General features: G+C 37.6%; 1 protein-coding gene across 7 annotated transcripts in view; it reads right to left on the bottom strand.

Annotated features, from left to right (window-relative positions):
* Window positions 1-22,837, bottom strand: part of Tanc2 (tetratricopeptide repeat, ankyrin repeat and coiled-coil containing 2) — a 320,134-nt gene that overhangs the window by 71,235 nt on the left and 226,062 nt on the right. For all 7 annotated transcript variants that reach the window (XM_031355012.1, XM_031355013.1, XM_031355008.1 and 4 more), the window contains 3 exons: window positions 19,783-19,916; window positions 10,253-10,484; window positions 2,080-2,246 (listed from right to left, as the gene is read on the bottom strand). In XM_031355012.1, the coding sequence (XP_031210872.1) occupies window positions 2,080-2,246; window positions 10,253-10,484; window positions 19,783-19,916 (533 nt within the window). The remainder of the gene's footprint in view (window positions 1-2,079; window positions 2,247-10,252; window positions 10,485-19,782; window positions 19,917-22,837) is intronic.

The raw sequence follows: 22,837 nt of genomic DNA, 5'->3' as shown, positions 1-22,837 counted from the left end.
GGGATTTGAACTCAGGACCTTTGGAAGAGCAGTCAGTGCTCCTACCCGCTGAGCCATCTCGCCAGCCCGGTCTAGAACTTTTAACTCTCTTGCATCAGCCTTCAAAATGATATCATAGGTGTGAACCATTATGCCTAGCTGATCAACTTCTTTTTATTCTCCTTCAGGACATTTTCCAAATATGGCTAGTTTAAGACATCACCAACTTCTACCCCCTTTCTGCTTATAATCTCCATCCTCTGTATTTTATGACATACATAACCAGAAGATAGATCTTTAAAAAATGGTAGACCAGATTTCATCACTTTCCAATGCTCCCTAGAGGGGCTTCTACCCTCTATCTACCCATACAATTTCTATCTCTTTATACTATTTTATTTTTCTTCATAGTACTTGACATGATATTACCCCTAATATTACAATATGCTTAATTATACTTTTTTGTTTGTATTCCTTACTAAAAAAGTGTTATGAAAGTAGAGACACCGCATGTTTTATTTACTGAATCCTCAAATATTAGGACCGTATAATAGGACATACTCTAAATATCCATGAAATGTCAATAGAAGTAATGGAAAACTACATATGATTTTGTGAGGAAAATAATCCTTAGAAATTCTTCATTGAAGAGAGTGCAATATCTAGGAAGTTATTGCAGGTCTTTACCCATGAAGAAACTGAAATTTGGACTTTTAAAATCTGGAACATGCAAAGTAATCTGTCTATTCTTTAGTACAGCTGAACATTTTTCAGAAAAGGTTTTTCTGCTCTACCTACCATGACATTTAAAATTTCTTCTTCAATTACATATGACATCATGTTAGAATAGATCTTAGGTTAATACTGCTTATACATAAATATCAAAATTAGAGATCATAGCTAGGTGTGGTGGCACACATCTGTAAATTCAATACTCAGGAGGTTGAGACAGGAGAAGCATGGGTTTGAGGCCAGCCTAGGTTACCCAGTGAAATTTATTTTTCTTTTTTCTTAAAAAAATGAAAATAAAACAAAAATAAAAACAAACCAAGAAACAAAACCAAACACAAGATTTTGTTCCTGGAGATCTTTCCAATTAATATTTTAACAACCAAGTTACTATCCACTAATTTGGTTGTATGTAACTTTAGCTGTAAAGATCATTATGTGGATCTAGACTGTGACCCCAATAATCTGCAGAATGACAGTAAACATCTATCCGTTAGATGATGGAATCAGAGAGAGATACTGCTTCTTGTCAAGAGGGCAGTAGATATAATCTGCCAATATATAAGAAAGGGAAAAGGGGGAGACTTAATGTGACTCACCTATGTATGTATGTATCACTCATCTATGTATGTATCACTCACCTATGTATGTATGTATCACTCATCTACGTATGTTACTATGTGTGGGCTACATCAAAATAGTGGAATGAATACATATTCTATACGATCTTAAGAAAGAAGGGATTTTTTTTAAAAGAGGAGAAACTCAGCTCCAAACCACATATGAACACAAAAGAGCAGGAGCTACAACCTTAACTCCTTAGCCCAGTGCCTTTTACATATTCCATCCCACATTCCTGGTTCTTTCAGGCCATTAAACTACTAGTAGTGAGTAGGAAAGATAATTTACAGGAAGCAAAACCTTATCTCTTAGTTGTTATAACCTAATATTGCCAATATTTGTTAGAGGAAAGCATATACAGAGACTACTTTACATTTACACTAGCAAAAAATGAGCTCAAAGAGAAGTAAGGGAAGAAGTGGAAAGTTTGAGCCTCTATGGCAGGCTGAAAGTGTGAAGTGGAAGTCTAAAAAATAGACTTTCTCTTCTCCTCTTTCTTTCTTTCCTTCCTTCCTTGCTCCTTTTAGACTGATCTTGAATACCTAGCCTCTTAATGATATTCTGAGGAACATTTTATGAAGCCTTACCCAGAGCAATGGGAATAGGAACATGTCATACAGAGAGAATGTTTTTTCTAGATCATGTCTCTTAGGTTTAAGAACAGCTAAGAGAACTAGGATCCAGAATTTTTTCAGTTTAAGCTCCTTGCAAGAGAGATAATCTATGGTTCAGAAGCAAACAAACACATACCTGTAAACTGGTCCTAACTGTTACAATTAGTTTGAGCCAAGAAGGGAAGTTTCCAATCATTTTACTCAGAAATGATACAATTGTATCCCCATAATCCGGTTTGTGAAATTCTGCTTCATTTAATCCATCAATTAAAATGATGAAGTCTTCATCTGGGATTTTTCTCTCTGAGATAGAAAGAAACAAATTACTTTACAATTACCAAGTGGGTAGGTGAGTTCTCACTGGGTCTTTGACCACAGATCAGTCTGGAAAAAATGCATTACAATGTTCAGAGTGTATAACTTATTATAAAGACATGGAATCATTCATTTGGTGAAATCTTTGGTTTTTCATTAAGTCACAGGTATATGAGCATGTGTATTATAGGTTCAGGAATACCATATTTTCATTGTGAGAGTCTGATAGCTGGAGTTATGAGCTCTTGAATGTGGAACTCCACTGTTCTCCCACATATGTAAAAGCTAAATAGACTGCTTCTATCATAGCGTAAAGAAAATAACATAACATACTTTTTGTGAATTCCTTAAAGACTGAGGTAGCAGAGTTCTGGGAAGAGACATGGATGAACCTGGCAGGTGAGATCTCAAGGTCCTAGATAATGAGACAGTCCCATCGCTGATCTCCCAAGGGAGCAGTCATGTCAGAGAATTGTTGGCATTTAGTTCCCTTCTAAATAGATTGAATTAACTTATCTTTAGGTTCAGGCTGAGGGTGCTTAGTGAGATTTCAGGCTTGTACTCTCACTAAGTGTGTATCAATTCTTGTCTAATATTGAATTCTTCTGGTTATCTAATGGAGAAACAGGTTTAATCTGAAGGAAAAATATAATTAGGTTCAAAATAAAAGGTTCAGACTACTGTAAACACTGGTTCTTTTAATTTTTAAAAGTAAAAAACAGGGCTGGCGAGATGGCTCAGCGGGTAAGAGCACTGACTGCTCTTCCGAAGGTCCTGAGTTCGGATCCCAGCAACCACATGGTGGCTCACAACCACCCATAATGAGATCGGACGCCCTCTTCTGGTGCTTCTGAAGACAGCTGCAGAAAGTTACGCCGGAGCGAGCGGGGCAGGAGCCAGCGGAGCCGGAGCGAGCAGGGCCGGCAGAGGTCCTGAGATCAACAGCAGCCACACACATGATGGAACACAGTCATCTGTACAGCTACAGTGTACTCATACACATAAAAATGAAATAAAATAAATCCTTAAAAAAAAAAAGTAAAAAACAAACTATACTATTTTTTTTACACATGAGCATACAAATTTTTCAAGTTTTGCCCTAAGAAATTAATTTTAGTTTCTTAATATTATAATGTCAATTCTCAAATTATAAAGAGGTATTTGTGTATCTTTTGCCAATACTTGGATTGAAACCAAGGACTTTTGCATGATGGGTAAATATTCCACACTGAGCTATAGTCACAGGCCAGACTTTTTTTTTTTTTTGAGACAGGGTTCTTTTGTGTAGTCCTGGCTGGCCTTAAACTCAGAGATCAGCCTGCCTCTGCCCCCCATCCCTCTACTCCCAGAGTGCTAGGATTAAAGGTATGTGCCACCACTGCCCAGCTCCAGGCCAGATAATTTTAACTGTTAAAGTGTCTGTATTTTAGAAAAAGAAATAAAGTATCAATTCCAGTTCTAATTTATAATGTTTTTTTTAAATATTATTAATGACATGGCACCAAGGAAGCAAGATAGTCTTTTAGAGACTCCAAATATTAAGGAAATTTTTAAGCCAAAAAACGAAGTAATAGAGGAATTACTTGGAGTTAGGAATTTACCTAAACAACTGGGAATTGTTACATGCTTGATTTTGAGAACTCAGGCTCCCTGAAACGTAATTGTGTCTTAATTTCCACAGAGAAAATAGATGCATCTGGTCGGCTGAGCACCTCCTAGTATGCTGGACAAGTTCTATGCTGCTTCAGGAGAGCTCCTAAGAGCAGTTCTTCAGCAGATGGTAGCCTGAGAACATTTCACAGTGGAAAGAGGCAAGTGTTAAAGTCTTCCTTCCCCGGCCCCCGCTGAAAGATTGGCACTCTCCCTGCCCTTCACTCTTTACCTGGGGAATTCCTAAGCCAAGATCTTCACAGGGATAAAAAGGCCAATGACAATGCCCCTATAGAAAAGTCTTTTTTTTTTTTTTTTTTGAAAAACATTTTAAACACTTCTTAAAAATTACATTTGTGATGTGGTGTGTATGTATATGTGTGTGTAGTCAGTTTTCTCCTACCATGTGGGTGCCCAGAGATTGAACTCAGGTTGGCAGGCTCGGAGGAAAGTGTTTTTGCCCACTGAGGAGCCATCTCATTGGTCCTGGATATTGTAATGAATGAAACAATTAATTTGCTAATAAAGCTAAATTACACTTGCAGAAATTTCCAATAGAGTACATTACTTATTCCATGAGTAAAACATAAATATTTCTTCTCTCTAAAGTGGGGACTAAGAAGGGCTGGGTGGTAGATTTGTCTACCATACAGAAGGTCCTGGATTTGATCTCTAGTACTGTAAAAGAGAATATTTGCCCCTTAATCAGGATAATGATAGTCTTTTAAATCCCTGTGAAGTTTTCTTGCTTGAGATTTTCCTTCCATTCTTGGGAAGAGTTATCTAAGGATGTAGGCTTATAAGGTGTCAATAGATAAGTTTATTTAAGACATCATATATTACTTTTTAAAAAATAATTTAAAACAAAAAAATACAAAGAAATTTCTAATGTTATGGACATTGTAAAAAATCAAAGATATTGCTAAATAATTTCTTTTCTTTTGTCTAATGAGTTTCACCAGTTATACACTTAAGAGAAGAGACTTTAATGATCTTCAAACTGCTTTTAAAATGCAACTAGCCTTATATGAATGCTTCTTTATATTCATTTTCAAGCTTTTACAGAATATTAAAAGAATTTTAAAAATTAAGGAAGGACAAACAAAAATTGCTATTTCATATTCTGCCATGTATGAACACTTAAAATGCAGATACTATTTATTTTTTGATCATGAGTTTAGTCTTTAATGGCTAAGCAATGTCTCCAGTCTGCAACTACTACTTATTATCAGAATTATTTCATAGAAATATTTTAGCTCTCTCTGGCCTCTTTCTCCTCTCTCCCTCTTCTTTTTTTCTCTGTTCGTCTCTGTCCCCTCTTTCTCTGCTTCTATTCTCTTCTCAATGCCCCCTTCTCATGTCCTCAAATACACTTCATTTTATACCAGAAAAAAATTTTAATTAGAAATAAATATATTAACTTTTATATACTTTTAAAATCTGTATCTATGACTACTTAAATTCTAGATAGTCTCATTTTCTTATTTTGTCATGGACTAACTGAATACTTTTAAATTATGAGTCACTGCTCTAGCTGAGAAGTCACTGGAAAAGTTTCCCAGGCTTTTAATTTTGTTTTAACCCCTGTAAATAACATTCCCTGGTGTTCCTCATTGCCTCTGCTTACACATACCCTTAGTAAATCTTTGGAGTCTTCCCTAGTAGTCCCTTCTAACACTGGACATAGGTGCTTGGGATAAGTAATGATTACAGACACTGAGCGGGAAGAGGAACCAGCGAGAGCTAAAATCACAACTGCGCAGGCCTTAGTGTGCTTCTGAGTGCAGCACACAGGAGTCACTAAGAGACCCACAGGCTCTGTCTGCTTCTCAGAATGACCCCCTTTCACTGTGGTGCCCCTGTCCTCTTACTTGATACATGGTGGGAAGCTTTTGGAATCTTTAAAAATTTTGGAAAATACTGTCTATTTTTTTTTTTTAAAGGAGAAGTGCATTATTAGCAATCTAACTCCTGACTATGAATTGAAAAGTATTTCCAATAAAACTCTCTTGGTAGGAGAACTCTCGCTACTTGAGGATAAGATGTATATATGATAAACAAAGGCCATTTCAACTATATACTCTGATAAGTTTTGGTAAATATATATAATCATGCAATCTGATCAAATTGAAAAACATTTCTGTTAGTCAAGAAAATTCCTTTAGTTTTCCTTCCTGTCAGTGCTCAAAGGGCAGCCAACTAGTGTTTTAACTTCCATCACAAGCTACATACATTTGTTTTCTCTGCTTAATATGAAGTTTCTGAGACTAATCCTATTGAATGTAGTATTTGTTTCTTTTTATTACTTAGAAGAATTCCACTAAACAAGTTTACAATCTGCTTATCCACTACATAGATGGACATCTGGGTTTATGTACTTATTAGGATAATTATATGGATGATCTTTTGTTAATATGATAAATTATATAGATCAACTTCCAAATGTTAAGCTAACATTGTAATCCTGACCAAGTAGAAATTAACTTCACTATTACCTTTTTTCTTCCTCTAGGATTTTGTTATGATAGCCATGAGAAATAATGGTGTATAATCTATTTCTTCTTTTTTTTAGCTTTTAAAAGATCCTTATGTTTGACATTTTGATGTCCATCAGTGTTATGTTTGCCTGATAAAATAAATCGTGAAATGTTCTTTTCTGTTTTTTTTTTTGAAAAATATACTGGTAAGCTATGTGTATGTTTTAAGAATAACCTGTCTACTTTAGTCAATTTGTTGAGTTTTATTGTTATAAAGTTGTTTATAATGGTTTATTTTTAAAAATATTTTTATGAACTTTAGTACTACCTCTTGATTTATGATGCAGTTAATTCATGTTTCTTTCCCATTTTTTTTGAACAGTCTTGCTGAGGCTTGATTATCCAATTTCACATCAACTTTGTGCTTCAATCATTTCTGTTTGAAGATCACTTCCTTATTTATATTAATTCAGTTTATTTTCCTAGTTTAAGTAAGAGACTCACACAAGTTACTTTATATTATTCATTTTGACATATTAGATATTCTCTGTATGACCTGCTCTTTGACATATAGGTTATTTAGAAGAGGTTAACCTGTACATCGTTACGATTGTATTGTTAATGATTCCTGTTTTAAGTCCATTGTTTTGGGCAACACTGCTGCAGTATTTACCTTCTTGGGGTGTGCATGCCCACAATGTGCAGTGGACAACTCGGACACACTGGATACACTGTTCCCGTGTGCTGTTGACTTTTTTTATTTTTATTTTTTTGAGAGACAGGCTCTCTTACGGGTCAGGGCACCAGTGACTCACCTGTTTCCTTCTCCACAACAGTGGGATTATTAGTGTGTGTCTTTATTTCTACTTTGCTTTTATAAAAACAATGAGTATCAAACTTGGGTCCTTGCACACTACAGACTAAGCTAGCTCCCTAGACTGATTGAACTCATAGTCCTCTCACCTCAGCATCCTAAGTGCTAGGAGTTTTGGCATGCACTGGCATTCCCAGATAACTTTTAGAATTTCTTGAGACTTGTTCTACAGTTCAGAATATAGTTTATGTTTTCTTGAAGAAATATATAGTTTGTACTTATTAGGTAATGTTCTATAAGTATCAACCAGAGCAAGGTGGCTGATAGTATTATTCAAATCTGTATTTTTAATTTTTTCCTCTACTTGTTTCAACAGTTACTGAGAAGCATCTCTAACTGGGCTTTGCTTGTTAAGCTCTTTGATCAGTTTTTGATTCATGATTCTGAAACTGTTATTCTAGGTACATAATTTGGATTACTTTGTCTCCTGATGAACTGGCTTGCATGTCTACTAATTGCCCATACTAATACTGCTGTTTAAAAGTCTCTTCTGACATTAACAAACTACTTAGATTTCTTATGGTTTATGTTTGACCCACGATTCCAACTATGTGATTCTGAGATCATAACTCATGAAGACAGCAGCATATGGATCAAAGTTTGGTCTTTATTCAGTCTGACAGTTTCTGCATTTTCATTTACTTCCTCCATTTTTTTTTTTACAACTAATTCCTTAATATGATTTACCTAATCTTTTTTATTATTTTGTTTTTTCTTTTAGGTTGATTAAGCAATTTTTAACATTTGTACATTGTTTTTCCAATTGCTGCTTAAAGCTTTAAGAGTGAGTAGAAACCCCTGGATATAATGAAGCAACTGAACCTACTCAGGAGTTCTGGTAATAGGGATATCTAAAGGGATAGAGAAATGAGTAGATATATCTTACAGGAAAATAATAAACCATGTTATTATGGTTGAGAATCTGGTGCAGATTCAGCAAGCATTTGTATATTCTCTTTGAACACCTATAGGGCATATCTTTGTATCATTGCCCTTTTAAAATACCCATGCATCACTGGTCTGTGGCACATGCCTTTAATCCAGCAGTAGGAAGCCAGAGGCAGGTGGATTTCTGTGAGTCCAAGGCCAGCTCCAGAACAGACAGAGCTACATAGAGAGACCCTGCCTCAAAAATCCAAACCAAACCAAACCCATGCAAGAGAGCAGTTTCCCCTTTTATGCCTCTATTCAAAATGTATTTCCTGAAATATCTACCATGTTCAAGGTGAAAAGGTAGGTATGAATGAGGAAAGATGAACACACATTTTGAAATTTAACTGCACACAATTTAGTCAAAGAGAAACAGCTAATAACTTGAGCAAAAACAACTAATACTTGTACAGCACAAATTTATCTGACATACTGTAAATGCTCATTAAATGTTCACATTAAATTTTAAGATTTTACATATATGAATATATGTGTGTGTGTATATACACACACACACACACTAATGTGTTGAGTAGCACAATTGAGATACTTAATCTTTATTACTCTGTTTGGCTTCCAGTGCTGACAAAAACATTTTTACAAGTGGCGACAGACAGGTAAGGTGGCTTAGTGGGTAAAGGGATCTGCTTCCACACCTGATGACACACACAGAAGGATGACAGAACTGATTCCCACAAGCTATCTTTTGATCACCACATATAAGCTGTGGTATGAGTATTCCCACACAAAATAAATAAATAAAATGTAATAACAACAACAACAACAACAACAACAACGACGACGACGACAGCATAGAGGAGGGTGGAGAGACGGCTCAGTGGGTAGGAGTGCTATGGAAAAGCTGGAATCCCAAGCACACATGTAAAACACTGGGTATGGCAGCACATGTCTGAAACCCCAGTGCTGGGGGTGGCCTTCAATGATTCAGGAGCTCAATGGTCAATCAGTGAGAGACCCTGTGTTAAGACAATTAAGGAAGAGAGCTACAGAGCAAGACACCAGCCTCTTCCTCTGGCCTCTGTACATGTGGATGTGTACATTCAAGTATAGGTGCACCATGGATGCAATCCTCTACACAAACCTGCCTCCCCACACTAACAACAAAAATTTAAAAAGGTGAAAAACTATGTAGTGGAGAGAGGTTTAAGGAGATGACTGCTTAGGCTTCAGTGAGTGCCAGGGCTGTACAGAAAAAAGAAGGAAAGGCATGAGCATGAGAGGGAGACAGAGCCCACTAATTTTGTTTTCATTAAAAACCACTAGCTTTTCTGATACAATTTATGTATCACAAAATGTCCATATGCCTTTTTCCATACCTTCCAAGTGAACAGTTAAGTGATTTCTAGTGTTAATACTGAGTGAGATATGCAGCCATGGGTGGCATAATAAATGTAGTGCAGATATTTTCTTTTCTTTTCTTTTTGAGATTTATTTATTTTTTACATGTAAGTACACTGTATCTGTACCCAGACACTCCAGAAGAAGGCGTCAGATCTTGTTATGGATGGTTGTGAGCCACTATGTGGTTGCTGGGATTTGAACTCAGGACCTTCAGAAGAGCAGTCAGTGCTCTTACCCGCTGAGCCATCTCACCAGCTCCTGCAGATATTTTCTAACTATAATTCTGAAACAGTAAGATGGAGCTGCAACTTTATTGATTAATTCTACTTCCACAGAAAGGATTAGAAACTCTACTACCTTTATTATAAGAAACCTGAAATCATTTGGAAATCAAAGTAAGAGCTTCTACAAAGGAAGGAGGAAGGATCAGTCTCGACAGGGATTTGTTATTTTGAAGTAGGATCCTGTTACTTTGCCTAGGTTTGTTTTCACTTGCTGGACTCAAGCAGTCCCCCTACCCTAGCCTCTTCCAAATGCTGGGCCTACATAAGTGCACTGCACACTCTACCCAGGAAAAGGCTTCAGTGCACTGAAGTCTGCAGACGTCAGCTATGGAACATTTAGATTTGACAAGGTAATGAACATCATCATTTCTATATCACAACCCAAGTCACCACGGTTCCTCTGGACCTTATTTATACCTTTGTGAAGGTTCTCCAAGGGCTCTAGGACTCCCCTCCGGAAGGAGGCCATGGGGTCTTGAACACAGGAGCGGAGGCTTAGCATGCTCTGCAGGTGAGGCTCCCGAAGAAGCTGTTCCCGGTAAGCTGTCAGCTGAGGTGAGCGGCAGAGCAGGGCAGCAACGTTGTGGACAAATTCTGGGACCAGGCAGGTGTAGGCATTATCTGCTTGGCAATAGTGATAGGCAACCACCTACGGAAGGATGAGATTGCAAACAGGCTTATTAGCAGCTCTGGTTACCTGTGACCATACCCTAACACTGGCTTTCGTTTCTCCATTTTCTCAAACTTTTTTTTTTTTTCAAATAAAAGCCACTAATGCAACTGTATAATTTATGCAAGTCAAAAATTAGACATAATATATGTATATATTCTAACAGTCTAAAATTAAAGTTTATAAATAAAAAATGGGATATTCCTTATGGATTTTAAGAGACAGGAAGCAAGACTGAGAAAGAAGATATATATTAATATTGCTAACATTTATTCAACACAGTACTATAGAAAAGTCTACTCTTGTAACAAAGCATTAGAAATAAAACAGTAAGGAAAACCATTACTCTCAAGAGATACACATGCTCACATCACTTTTTGGTACAGTCCTTTTTTTTTTTAGATGACCCTATAAAATAAAATAACTTAGATTTTAAAACTATTGGTAAATATTTTCTGAAAATTCAGACAGAGGAAAAGTACCAAAATTAGATAAAAGAAAGAAGGAAAGAGGTGAGCTTTTTGCTGAATGTGGGTCTTCCACTCTAAGGATTTAAGAGTCTTGACGTCTAGGCTCTGGGCTGTTGGGCTGGCTGTTTTAAGCTGTCTGTTGGGCTGGCTGTTTTAAGCTGGCTGTTAGAGTTACCCAGAATTTACTCCATATCTTCTGTTACGGTTGTTCTTTTTGCCTCAAGTGCAAGTGCAAAAAATGAGCTTCCTTCTTTTTGATAGGGTTGCACTAATGTAGCTCAGGCTAGCCTGGATCTCCTGATTCTCCTGCCACTGCCTCCAGAGTATACAATCATGCCTAGCACAGAGAGTGACTTTAATATAGATCACTCTTCTGGCTCATTACTGCCAAGAAAAGTGATGGCATATAGTAGAAAACATGGCATCAGGAGGAGAGATCCAGCTTCATTTATGGAAAGAATCTGACAAGGTGCTCAGAACACAGTAAGAGGGTAATGACATTAGCTGATTTCACCCTCATCATGGCCACCACCACTTCCACACTCATCTTAAGCAGCACCACCATCACCTGCTGTATGCTCATTTTAGCAACTAACTCTGTGCCTATAGGTAACTCGGGCATCCTTATAGCACTCATGAATGTACTGGGAATGCTGTTCTTCAGTTACTTCTTAGACAAGTTTACCACAGAGGAGTTTTACTCTGAAAAACCTCCTAATCTGTAAGTGTGGTCGTCTTTTTAATACATTCTGTAAATGTCAACTCTTAAACAGTTAAAAATCTTTCTCATTAAACATAAAAGAAATCAAATAATACTGGATGTTATTGTGTATTTAAAGCTAAATACAGGAACTTCTTGTGAGTGAAACAAAGAAGTCTGAACTCCATAGGAGGATTAGAAACCAGACGTTGTATTTAGGCCTTCACTCTTTTCATTAGGTGTTTAGTTTCTGCTTTATTATCTTTTTTTTTTAAAAAGATTTATTTCTTTATTTTATGTATATGGGTACACTGCAGCTGTACAGATGGTTGTGAGCCATCATGTGGTTGCTGGGAATTGAACTCAGGAACTCTGCTCGCTCTGGCCCCACTTGCTCCTGCACAAAGATTTATTTATTATTATAATTAAGTACACTGTAGCTGTCTTCAGACACACCAGAAGAGGATGTCAGATCTTACTATGCGGGGTTGTGAGCCACCATGTGGTTGCTGGGATTTGAACTCTGGACCTTTGGAAGAGCAGTCAGTGCCCTTACCTGCAGAGACATCTCACCAGTCCTTTATTATCTATCTTAAAGACAGTGTTCCCTAAAGGGAACCCTCATCCTCTCAGTCAACAGGGCTGCCAGTGGTTACTGTCTTCACGGACATACATGTAGTCTCATATTTTGTTTCAATTGATTCCAGATGTGGAGGCAATGTACAGCTCAGCCTTGTACAACTTGCTTTTTTATGTAATGTAGTGGGATATTATTTTAAAGATAAAGATTATAAAACTTAGAAGAAGGGTTCTTTTTACTGATTTTGTTAAAAAATTGTATGTGTACTTGGAGATTTTTTCCCAGTACTGGGAATCGACCCCAGGCATTTGCACTTAATGCCAAACATTATGCCACTGAACTATACTGAAGCCTTTAGATGTGTACTTGAATTAATGAGGTTTCATTTAACAAAAGTCAGTGTTAAAGTTATATAATCTAAAGCTGCCTCTTTTTTAATTTTAGTATTTGGCATTCCAAATATAAAGTCTTGATTTCTTTGAAGAATACAGGTAGAAAAATCCACTCGACATCTTAAGATTTGCAAGGTGACTTAAAATAGGTTATTAACTGCACATTTCAAAGTAGCTATGTGGTATAAGTATATACATTCCATGAACACTATCTTAGGGACTGAGCTGTCTCAGTCATATAAAATGACAGCACCCATGTCTAAAAAGCTGTGTGTCAGTAACCTCAGTGCTGGGAAGGTGTAGACCTCTGCCAGTTATCATAGCTTATCATGAGCTTCAGTTTCAGGGAGGCCCTGTATCAAAATGCCTGATGCTTGTGGGAGCCAGAAGAGGGCATCAGATTACCTGGAAGTGGAGTTACAGACAATTGTTAGCTGCTATGTGGGTGCTAGGAATTGAACCTAGGTCCTTTGGAAAAAGAGCAAGTGCTCTTAAGCACTAAGTCATCCCTCCAGCCTCCCGAACTGTCTTTTGATACTACCTAAATATTTCCTATATAAAAACAGGGAACAAGTTGAAATGTGTGTACTTTCCCCTAGACTCTCATTTCACAAGGAGAAAGGTACATTTATACAGCACTCTATAGTTCTGAGGAAGGTATTATACTCACTATAGTTACAGCTTCTTGGAAGTGGCTCAGAATCCATCTACCTTAATAAACCAACTGGCATAACACTTTCCCTGCGTGGACTCATATTTCTCAAGATCTCTTGTCTTAATCTCATTTTTAGTTATGTCTTTCTTACATAATTAGTTTTTCCACCCCAAGTTTTACTTAACTATCTAAAATTGTTATTGGAATAATTGTAAACAAAATATATTTGAAGTGACTAGAATTACATTATTTCTTTGAAGGAAGACAGTAAGTAAATGTTATTTTCCTCCTTCAAGAGAAGAACAAAAGGAGAGGCTAGAAGGCCATATATACGTAAGGATGGAGGTCAGTAGAGTATTTTGACTGGGGAATGGTAAGATGCTGTTGTAGTAAAGGTGACTGCTACCAAGCCTGAGGACCTGAGTTCAATGCCTGGGACTCACAACTCCCTTATATTATCTTCTGACCTAGACACTTGAGCACACACAGAATAAATTTAATACAGTATTAAAAAGATTTTGATTGGGTTAGATATGATCTCAGTGGCAGAATGCTTACCAAGCGTGCACAATACCCTGGTTTAGTACTGCCAAAGTGTGTGTGTGTGTGTGTATGTGTGTGTGTGTATGTATGTGAGACAACTTTTATTTAATGCTATATCCAATAAATAATAAAATGTATCATAACCCTTATCAAAGAATTGAGTAAACTTTCTAGGTTTGTGTTGAAAGTATCAGGCCTTCATGCACCATAGAACATTTTTACTTCAAAGGAATACCTATGAAAGAAATAAGCCAATCTCATTTTAAGGAAGGACAGTTTTGAATATCTGGAATTCACCTGGACAGAAAAATCTAGCTTTCATAACAACTGACATTTATTTCTTTTAAATTCTAGAGTAACACTAGTTCTTCCTTTGGGTCAGCTCTCATACTCTTAAAAGCCCACCTACCACTCAATACCATGGAATTATTTATTAGCAGGATCTTTCAACTATTAAATCAGCTAAGAAAACAAACAAGCAAACCTGGAAATCACTATGCAGATGGAACTGGCCTTATGGTGATGATCCTCCTTTATCAGTCTCCTGAATGTTGAGATTAAAGTGTGGGTCACTGGGGTAAGAGAGATATTTAGTGGTTAAGAGCACTGGCTGCTCTTCCCAAGGATCTGAGTTCAATTCCCAACATGCATACAGCTACTCAGAGCTGTCTATCACACTGGTTCCTATGACACCCTCTTCTGGTCTCCTTACACAACAGCAGACGATGTGGTGGACAAACATGCAGGTAAAACAGCCATCACATAAAGTAAAATGTGATCTCCCACCACACAAGCTACTTTAGTATTTCCAGAATCCCAAAGGCTCATTGTAAATAACTACTTTGTCTTCCTTTACTCTTGTCTCTTAACTCTGATTCTAATCTTCACTCTGGGACTGGAGGCTAACAATAGTCCCAGGCTTGGGTTGTTTCAGTAATTCTCCAGTTGAGAGCCCTATGTCCTCTTCTTCCTTTCCTTCCCCCTTCATTTCTTTAAATCAACACGACTTTTATTTTTTAACTTGAACTCATTTTAGGCTTACAGAAATGTTGCAAAAGTAGTACACAGAGCTTCCATTTATCCTCACCCAGCCTCCTTTATTAGTATTTTATATAATCATAATTATAAAAGCCAGTAAATTAACATAAAATAATTTTACCTAAAAATCTAAAGAACACTTATTAATCTTATCAAATATTACTCAAATTTTAGTGTGTCCATTAGGTCCTTTCTTGCTCAAGACCCATCCAGAACCCCACATAGTATTTAGTTAATTTCATCTGCAAGAGGCCTTTAGTCATTCTTCACAATATTGGCATTTTCAAATACTGACTGGTTACTTTCTGAGTGTCTCTGAGTTTGGGTCTGTCTGATGATCAGCATGTCTTCTTGAGAATACTATAAAAACTCTGGTGTCTGGTCTCTGGTGTGATAAGCTACAGGTTCTCGGCACTGGCACATCTTGTTATTGGTGAGGCTGGCCTGCTTTACTTAGCTGAAGTTAAGACTGCCACTGTAAAGCTGCTATCCTTTTGTGATTAAAAAATACTTTAGAAGAGATTATTTGGAAGTAATACAAGTCCTGTTTCTCTCGGAATATTTGCCCATTAACTTTGCTATCTACGGTGGTATCTTCTGCAGCAATAATGACTATGATGATTTTTCAATTTCCCTTCTTCTACATTTGTTATTTAGAATCCCACTGAAACAAAGAACTGTCCCTTTGCATATAGTATGTTACAGTGAATTATTTAGGATAAAAGTATAAACTAAACATGTATATGACTACATAACATCACACATTCATATATACATTTTTGTGTATGTATATGTATATGTATATACATACATGTAAACTTGGAAAAGCAAAGATATTCAATAACATTTTCAGTGTTGGGAATTGAACCCAGGGCCCTGTGAATGAAAGCAAGCACTCTACCACTGACCTACATCTCTAGCTCTCTCTCATGTGAGTCTTCCTCCCTGACAAGATAAAGTCTTCCTATATAGTCCTGACTGGCTGGAACTCCCAATCCTCCTGTCTCAGTCTGCTGAGTGCTAGGATTATAGAGTGTACCACCATCTTTAGTTCATGTGAAGCTTTTTTTCTTTTAGTAAAGTAGTTTGGACTTCAGTAAATTGCAACAAGAGGAGGGCTATTTGGGTTTTGGTAAGGGAAGAGTTTGGAATTTCTTCATTCATTTAACACATTTATGTGCTAAATGATTGTGTTAAAAGTAGGGATATGGTGGCTAACAGCTAAGCAGTGACCCATTCAGTTGAAAAAGGCTGTTTAAAAACTAACAAATAACGAACACTGAAGTTGATAAATATACAAAAAGGTTGTTTTTTTCATACTGGTATCCTGAATGTAGAAGAAATCTGGGCCATTGTTAATTTTATAAGACATGAAAACATTATTTATAGGTTACTTGCTACTTGACTTGGGTCTTGTTTGCTCTCAATGTTCTCTTTAAGAATACTCACACTAATACTAATTAAACATTGCCTTACATATAATTTTCCCTTTCTCTTTACCTTGCCCTTTTTGTATATATCTAACATGTCCATATTAGGTTCAATTTGTTTAATGTTACCAGATTGCCAAAATGATGGGTGCTATTGCTGACAGCTTTAACAGCTTCCAAGAACCAAGATCACTTGACATTTTCCGTATGTAGTACAAGAATGGCAAGAACAACATTGAGTTCTTTCTTACATAAAAATTCTTTTTTGGGGAAAAAAACACAAGCTTTTGTGTCTCCATGACACATCTTAAAAGTAGTTAGTTTCCCTAATTAGCCTATTTCATATTCATTATCTTCTTTTTTGTGTTTGTGTTAGTTGCTTTTTAAAAGAACTTTGTTTACATACATTACATCCTGACCACAGTTTCCTCTACCTCCATTCTTCCCAGCCAACCCCTCCTCCAAACCTCTCCTTTCCCCTAGATCCACTCCTTCTCCATGGCATAACAAAATACACAAAGACTTGGCATAAACCCTATTATCAAGGTTGGACTAGGTGACCCAATAGGAGGAAAGGGTCACCTAGTCCAACCTTGATAATAGGGTCTGACTCTTTTTCCAAGCACAGGAAAATGAGTCAGACAGCTCCCCTCCCACTATTAAGGGTCCCACAAAACCACCAAGCTATACAACCATGATGGGTATGCAGAGCACACAGTTCAGACCCATACAGGTCCGTGCTTGTTGCTTCAGTCTCTGTGAGTCTACCTAAGCCCTGCTTAGTTGATTCTGTGGGCTGTGTTCTAGTGGTGTCCTTGACCTCTTTAGCTTCTAAGATCCTTCCCTCCCTTCCTCTGTAAGGTTCTCCTGGTTTCACCTAATGTTCGGTTGTGAGTCTCTGTATCTGCTCCTAACATTAGAAATCATTTCATTGACTTTATTTTTTGGCCAGTCAAATTTGGTTCTATGCTGGGTCGTGGCCATCCACACAGGGTATGGATGGGCCTAAAGTCAGACCAGTCATTGGTAGGCCTCCCCTGCATGTTCTGTGCCATATTGCACCAGCAGGTCTTATATGCAGGATGCATTGTAAGATGAAGGTTTTGTGGCTGCGTTGATGTGTCAGTTCCATTGTTAGGAGCCTTACAGGGCAGGAGAGATGGCTCAGTTGCTAAGAGCACTGGCTGCTCTGATAGAAAAATCAGAGTTCAGTTCCTTGACCCACATAGTGGCTTATCCTGTTACCCCAGTTCCAGGGGATCAAGAATTATCTTTTTAAAGACTAAACATTGACATGATAAGAGCTGCTAGCCATATAGAAACCTTTTTTGTTTTTGAAAAATTATAGTTCAGCAAAATCACTGAAAGGTGAAACTTTATTATAATTTTCTTTTTTTGAGAGCACATTCAAAGACTGATAGAATTTCTAAAAGAATGCTCAGCAAAGATCCTTCTTGTCACTAAAAAGCAGCAGTGGTTAAATACACAGGGTCTTGAGTACCTGCCCCATCTTTTACAGAATAAAGACAATGGTAATATTCTTAAGAAGGGGGAGCTGGCAGAAGGACTGGAGGAGGTGAGGGGAATTACAACCCCATAGAAAGAACATCATCAGCTGGCTGGACCACCCAGTGTTCCCAGGGACTAGACCACCAGCCAAGGAGTATAGAAGGAGGGATCCATGGCCCCAGATACATATGTAGCAGAGGATGGCCTTGTCTGACATTGATGGGAGTGGAGGCCCTTGGTCCTGTGGAGGTTTGATGCCCCAATGTAAGGGGATGCTGGAAGGGTGGGGCAGGAGAGGGTGGGTGAGTAAGCACCATCATAGAGGCAAAGGGGAGGGAGGGGTAACTAGGAAGTGAGATATCACTTGAGATGTAAACAAATGGAATGGGTAATAAAAAAATAAAAATAAAAAATAGTTTTGATGACAAAAAAATATTAAGAGGTACATACAGGCTCTGAATCCTAGCTCTGTTATCTATTAGCAGCATAAGTGGAAAAATAGTCATGAGAATTAGCATTTTCTACTGTATGAGATAATACTGACTACCATATAAGGTACAATGAAGGAAAAAAAACAAAATTCCAAATAATCCAGAATCCCTATACTTATTACAACTTCAGGAAACAGAAGCCAAAGTGTTGCTATTCTGTCAACTGTCCTATTAATTCTATGTATTATGTATAATTCTGTTCTACACTTTTAGTCTAGGTGAATTTATATATACAAGAAAGGCTCTCAGTGAATCTCTGTGCCTCTCTACTGACTCCATTCAGCAGACACCACAGTGCTAACTGGAGACACACTGGCAGACGCTGATCTAGTAAAGTCTGTTATAATCCAAGTGAAAAGTGTTTCTTTAGGAAACAGGACTGTTTCAAAGACTGTTTCTGACCAACTCTTCAGTGTCCCCCACTAATTAGCACAAGAAGCAGCAAGAAAACTATGAAATACCAGTTGTAATTACTGATATGGGGAACTGATAGCAAGGATTCTCAAGTCAAGAGGCTCTAGATATATAAAATAAAAAAATATATACTGACTTGAGATCTCATTTGAAAGTCAGAAGTCCATTCCCTGGTTTGTAATGATGAGAAGCTAGACTGGTGGCTTCTGCTCTGTGCTCCCATAGCACAAGCTTCTATGGTTAAACTGTAATTTGTCATAATTGCTAGGATAATACTCATATGTAAACCAGGAGCCATTTCTTATACAAAGGTTAGCGTAAATTAAACATGCTGCACCCTCACATGAAAATGTATTTGTAAGTTGCTCTTAGGATGCTAAAATTTTAAAAATATTTTTGAAGTAAATATAGTCACTAATTTCCAACTTAAACAATATTGAACTTTCGCCCATCCCTTTCTCCCTCTTGCTCTGGCCCCGCTTGCTCCAGCCTCTGCTCGCTTTATAAACAAGGGAGTAACTGCAGAAAAAGAAAGAGCTATTTGATATTAAAACTATGATAGTAAAAAAAAATTCTTTTACTGAAAGGGTTAGAAGATAATGTTGGGGATGCACAGCTTCTTGGGGGTGAAGGGCTGGGTAAAGAAGTCAACTGTTCGCCTGATCACTATTTGCTTTCCTTATGTGCACATGTTATTTTGAAAATGATGGGAAATTTAAATAAAAATATTATGGACAATATGGTATAGTAGGAGGAGCTATGAGGCAGTAATAAAATTATTGTTGATTTATACCGTGACTTTGGCTAAACTATCTGAGGCCTTTATTTACTCACTGAAGACTTTGCTTCTAAGTCTTAGAGGTTCTAATCCCATCAGAGTTTTTTTTTTAATAAATACAACAACAAAAACCCCAAAAAAGTAAAAAGAGAAACTTTTCTTCATGTTTTCATGAATTGCTTTACACATTTTTGCTCTCTTTGCTAAAAGTCTCTCTATTTTTGCTTTGGTGCTAAAATGGAACTCACAGGCCCCCAACTTAGGAATCTTATTGTACCTGTGAGGCAAGTCTTCGCATGGCTTCCTCTTGCCGCCTGCGCATTTCTGGAGTTCCTGGGCAACTTCCACTGGTAATAGATGAATGGGCTGAAGGTGCTTGGGTGAGTGGTAGCTCTCTGTTGGCGTCCACATCTGAATTAAAAAGATGCAATATTTAATCAGAAAATCTTAAAACTCTAGACCAGTGGGTCTCTCCCTTCCTAATGCTGCAACCCTTTCATACAGTTCCTCATATTGTGGTGACCCCCCAACTATAACATTATTTTTGTTGTTACTTCATAACTGTAATTTTGCTACTGTTATTATGAATCCTAATGAAAATATTAGTTTTCTGATTGTCTTAGATGACCCCTGTGAAAGTTCTGTTTGACCTTCAAAGGGGTGGTGATCCATAGGTTGAGAACCACTGCTCTATAGACTAAAAGAATATTAAATTCCATTTTGTTCTATAACCTAGTAATTCCACTTCTGACTATATAACTCAAGTGAAGTAAAAAAACCACGTGTCTAAATAGAAACTTGCATATCACTGTTGAGAGAAGCATGACTCAGAACAGAAAGTAAAAGCAAGTCAGACGTCCATCACTTAATGGATGAGATGTGCTTTCTCCATACAATGGACTGCTACCTGATAATGAAAGAAAACCAGATACACACATCTACAACATGGACGATACCACATCAGATCCAAAAATTTCAAGTATGTGTTTCTACTTATATAAAATGCTCAGATGAAGAAGTCCATACTGATAGGTAAGGGAGGGGCTTTCTTGGGCAGAAAATAGGGAGTTTGAAGGAAATCAGGTATTTACTACTGAGAGACACAAGTTTCTTTTACCGGGGGTCAATGTTCTAAAATTGAGTTATGACGACTGTGATACAACCTTTGAATGTATTAAAAATGCATAGCTGAGCATTTTACTTTGAGGTAGAGCATTACCATGTCAGCAGGCTTCATTATATACACAGTATACGCTCACACAGAACTTACAGCAATTGTCCTGCTTCAGCTCCCTGTGTCCTGGGATTACAGGCATGAGATATAATGCTCACATTATATTTATTTGTATGTTTATTTATTTACTCATTTATTTAAGGCTAATTCCTACTTTGTTGCTCAGATTGGTCTCAATTTTTTCTTGATTTTCCTGCTCTGCCTCCTGACTGATGGGATCATAGATGTACACCAAACCCAGCTTGGAACTGAGCATTTTAAGTGGGTAAAATAAGATTAGAAAAAAAGGAAAAGAATCAATTTTTAAAATTTTCACTGTTTCCTGCTAGGGGCAAGACCTATCTTTGGATTGAACATGTGCCCTCTGCCCCCCTGCCAGAGATCTGAGTCACAGAACTATAATATACAAGGGCTGTTTTATGGTGATGTGTTTATGCTGCCACCAAAAAATACACAGAGGCCAAGCTTCAAGTGGTGTAATAAGGTTTTAGAAAATGGAAAATGCATTCACTATCTATTAGAAATGATAGAACCAACCAGGTAAGAGAGTATTTTAAAAGTAGGTATGCATACTCACTCACACACACACATACACACACATACACACACACACACACACACACACACACACACACATACACACAAGCAGACACCTATTTAAAGTTACTGGGTGAACAACAGCCATCGAAAAGAAGGAACAGAAGACAATGGTTATAATTTAATTTTGTACCAGTAGAAATAAACCACGGTTTCTTCCATTCAACTGTGATGGAGTAGATTTCTTGGTCACACTGCAGTAATTGCAACGATGAGGGCACAAGAGATGGCAGTGAGGAAGGTCTGAAGAAATGTGTGACACTTTGAGCTGACTTAAAGTTTGTGATTATTACATATATTGGTTTACTCTTGTCCAGGCATCTGTGCTCCTCTGTTGGGAACTTGATTTTTTAGTAATCACTGTGTAAACACTCTGTCTTCTGGCTACCCTCTTCTGAAGAGGCCCTCCTTTTTGTCTGAGTGGCTTACTTTCTGTTTAGTATTCAGAGAACAGTAGAAATAAAAGTTAAGAGATAAGTACAAGTCAGTGTATTCAACAAACTAGCAAAATAGACTTCTAAAAGGAGCAGAGCAGGGTCACTTAACTTAGCAGCTGTTTGGAGGTTTGGCAGCTGCTGACAAATGTCAAATCCAGGTAACTATATCAGGACCTCTAGTGATGGAAATACAGTCATGTATCAGATAGAACTTACCATACCAGTCTACCTGTAACAGGTGCAATAATATCTGAATTATACAACAGGTCTATTTTCACAAAATGTTTTTGTTCTTTGTGTGTGTTTTGGGGGGGGGTGATGAAAGCAGAGAATGATGGGAGAGTCATATCTGTGAAAGTAGGCGGAAAGCAGGATGACAGGTTAGTGTCTGCCTGCACAGTTTTTCTCTGCCTTCTAAGGGAAATGACAAGGAGGGGGCAGGCTGTTGAGCTGACTGTGGGGGAAGGAGAGCTACGCAGTGAAGGACTGCAGCAGCCTCAACTGCTCACATCTTTTGCAGCAGTACTGCTCAGTGTGAAGAAAGAACAACAGATGATACATAGAGATAAGTAAAAAACTCTGTAACTTTGCAGTTTTTCATTATTACTACAGCTCTACCATGGTATCATTGCCCGAGGGTTCAGAAAGCCAGTGGGATTCCAAGTAAACCTATTCAAGTTTAATGCACATTAATCTGTAGAAAAGTAGGCCAAACCTCTGACCTTCTTATTCCTTAACCAAAGAACTTCTGCTGCTTCAAGCAGTATTTGTAGTGTTAGCTCATACAGTAACAGATTCATGCTGAAGAAGAGCTTGTAGGCTGGAGAGACGGGCAGGTGACTAAGAGACTTGTTCTGACAAAGGACTCAGGACTGAGGACCCATGACCCAGGATCAATTCCTAGCACCCACATGGCAGTTCACAGCCATCCATAACTCTGGTTTAAGGAGACATGATGTGGGACCAGGCACACAGGAACTCCACCAGCCCAGTGACTTGGGTTCCTGCCAGTCTGTCTGGGCTGGTGACCAGAGCAGACCTTGGGCAAAAGCTCTGCAGCCAGT

Source organism: Mastomys coucha, unplaced genomic scaffold, assembly GCF_008632895.1.
Source record: "Mastomys coucha isolate ucsf_1 unplaced genomic scaffold, UCSF_Mcou_1 pScaffold5, whole genome shotgun sequence".
Lineage (NCBI taxonomy): Eukaryota > Metazoa > Chordata > Mammalia > Rodentia > Muridae > Mastomys > Mastomys coucha.
The sequence above is the reverse complement of the archived record's forward strand: the minus strand, read 5'-3'. Positions and strand labels throughout refer to the sequence as shown.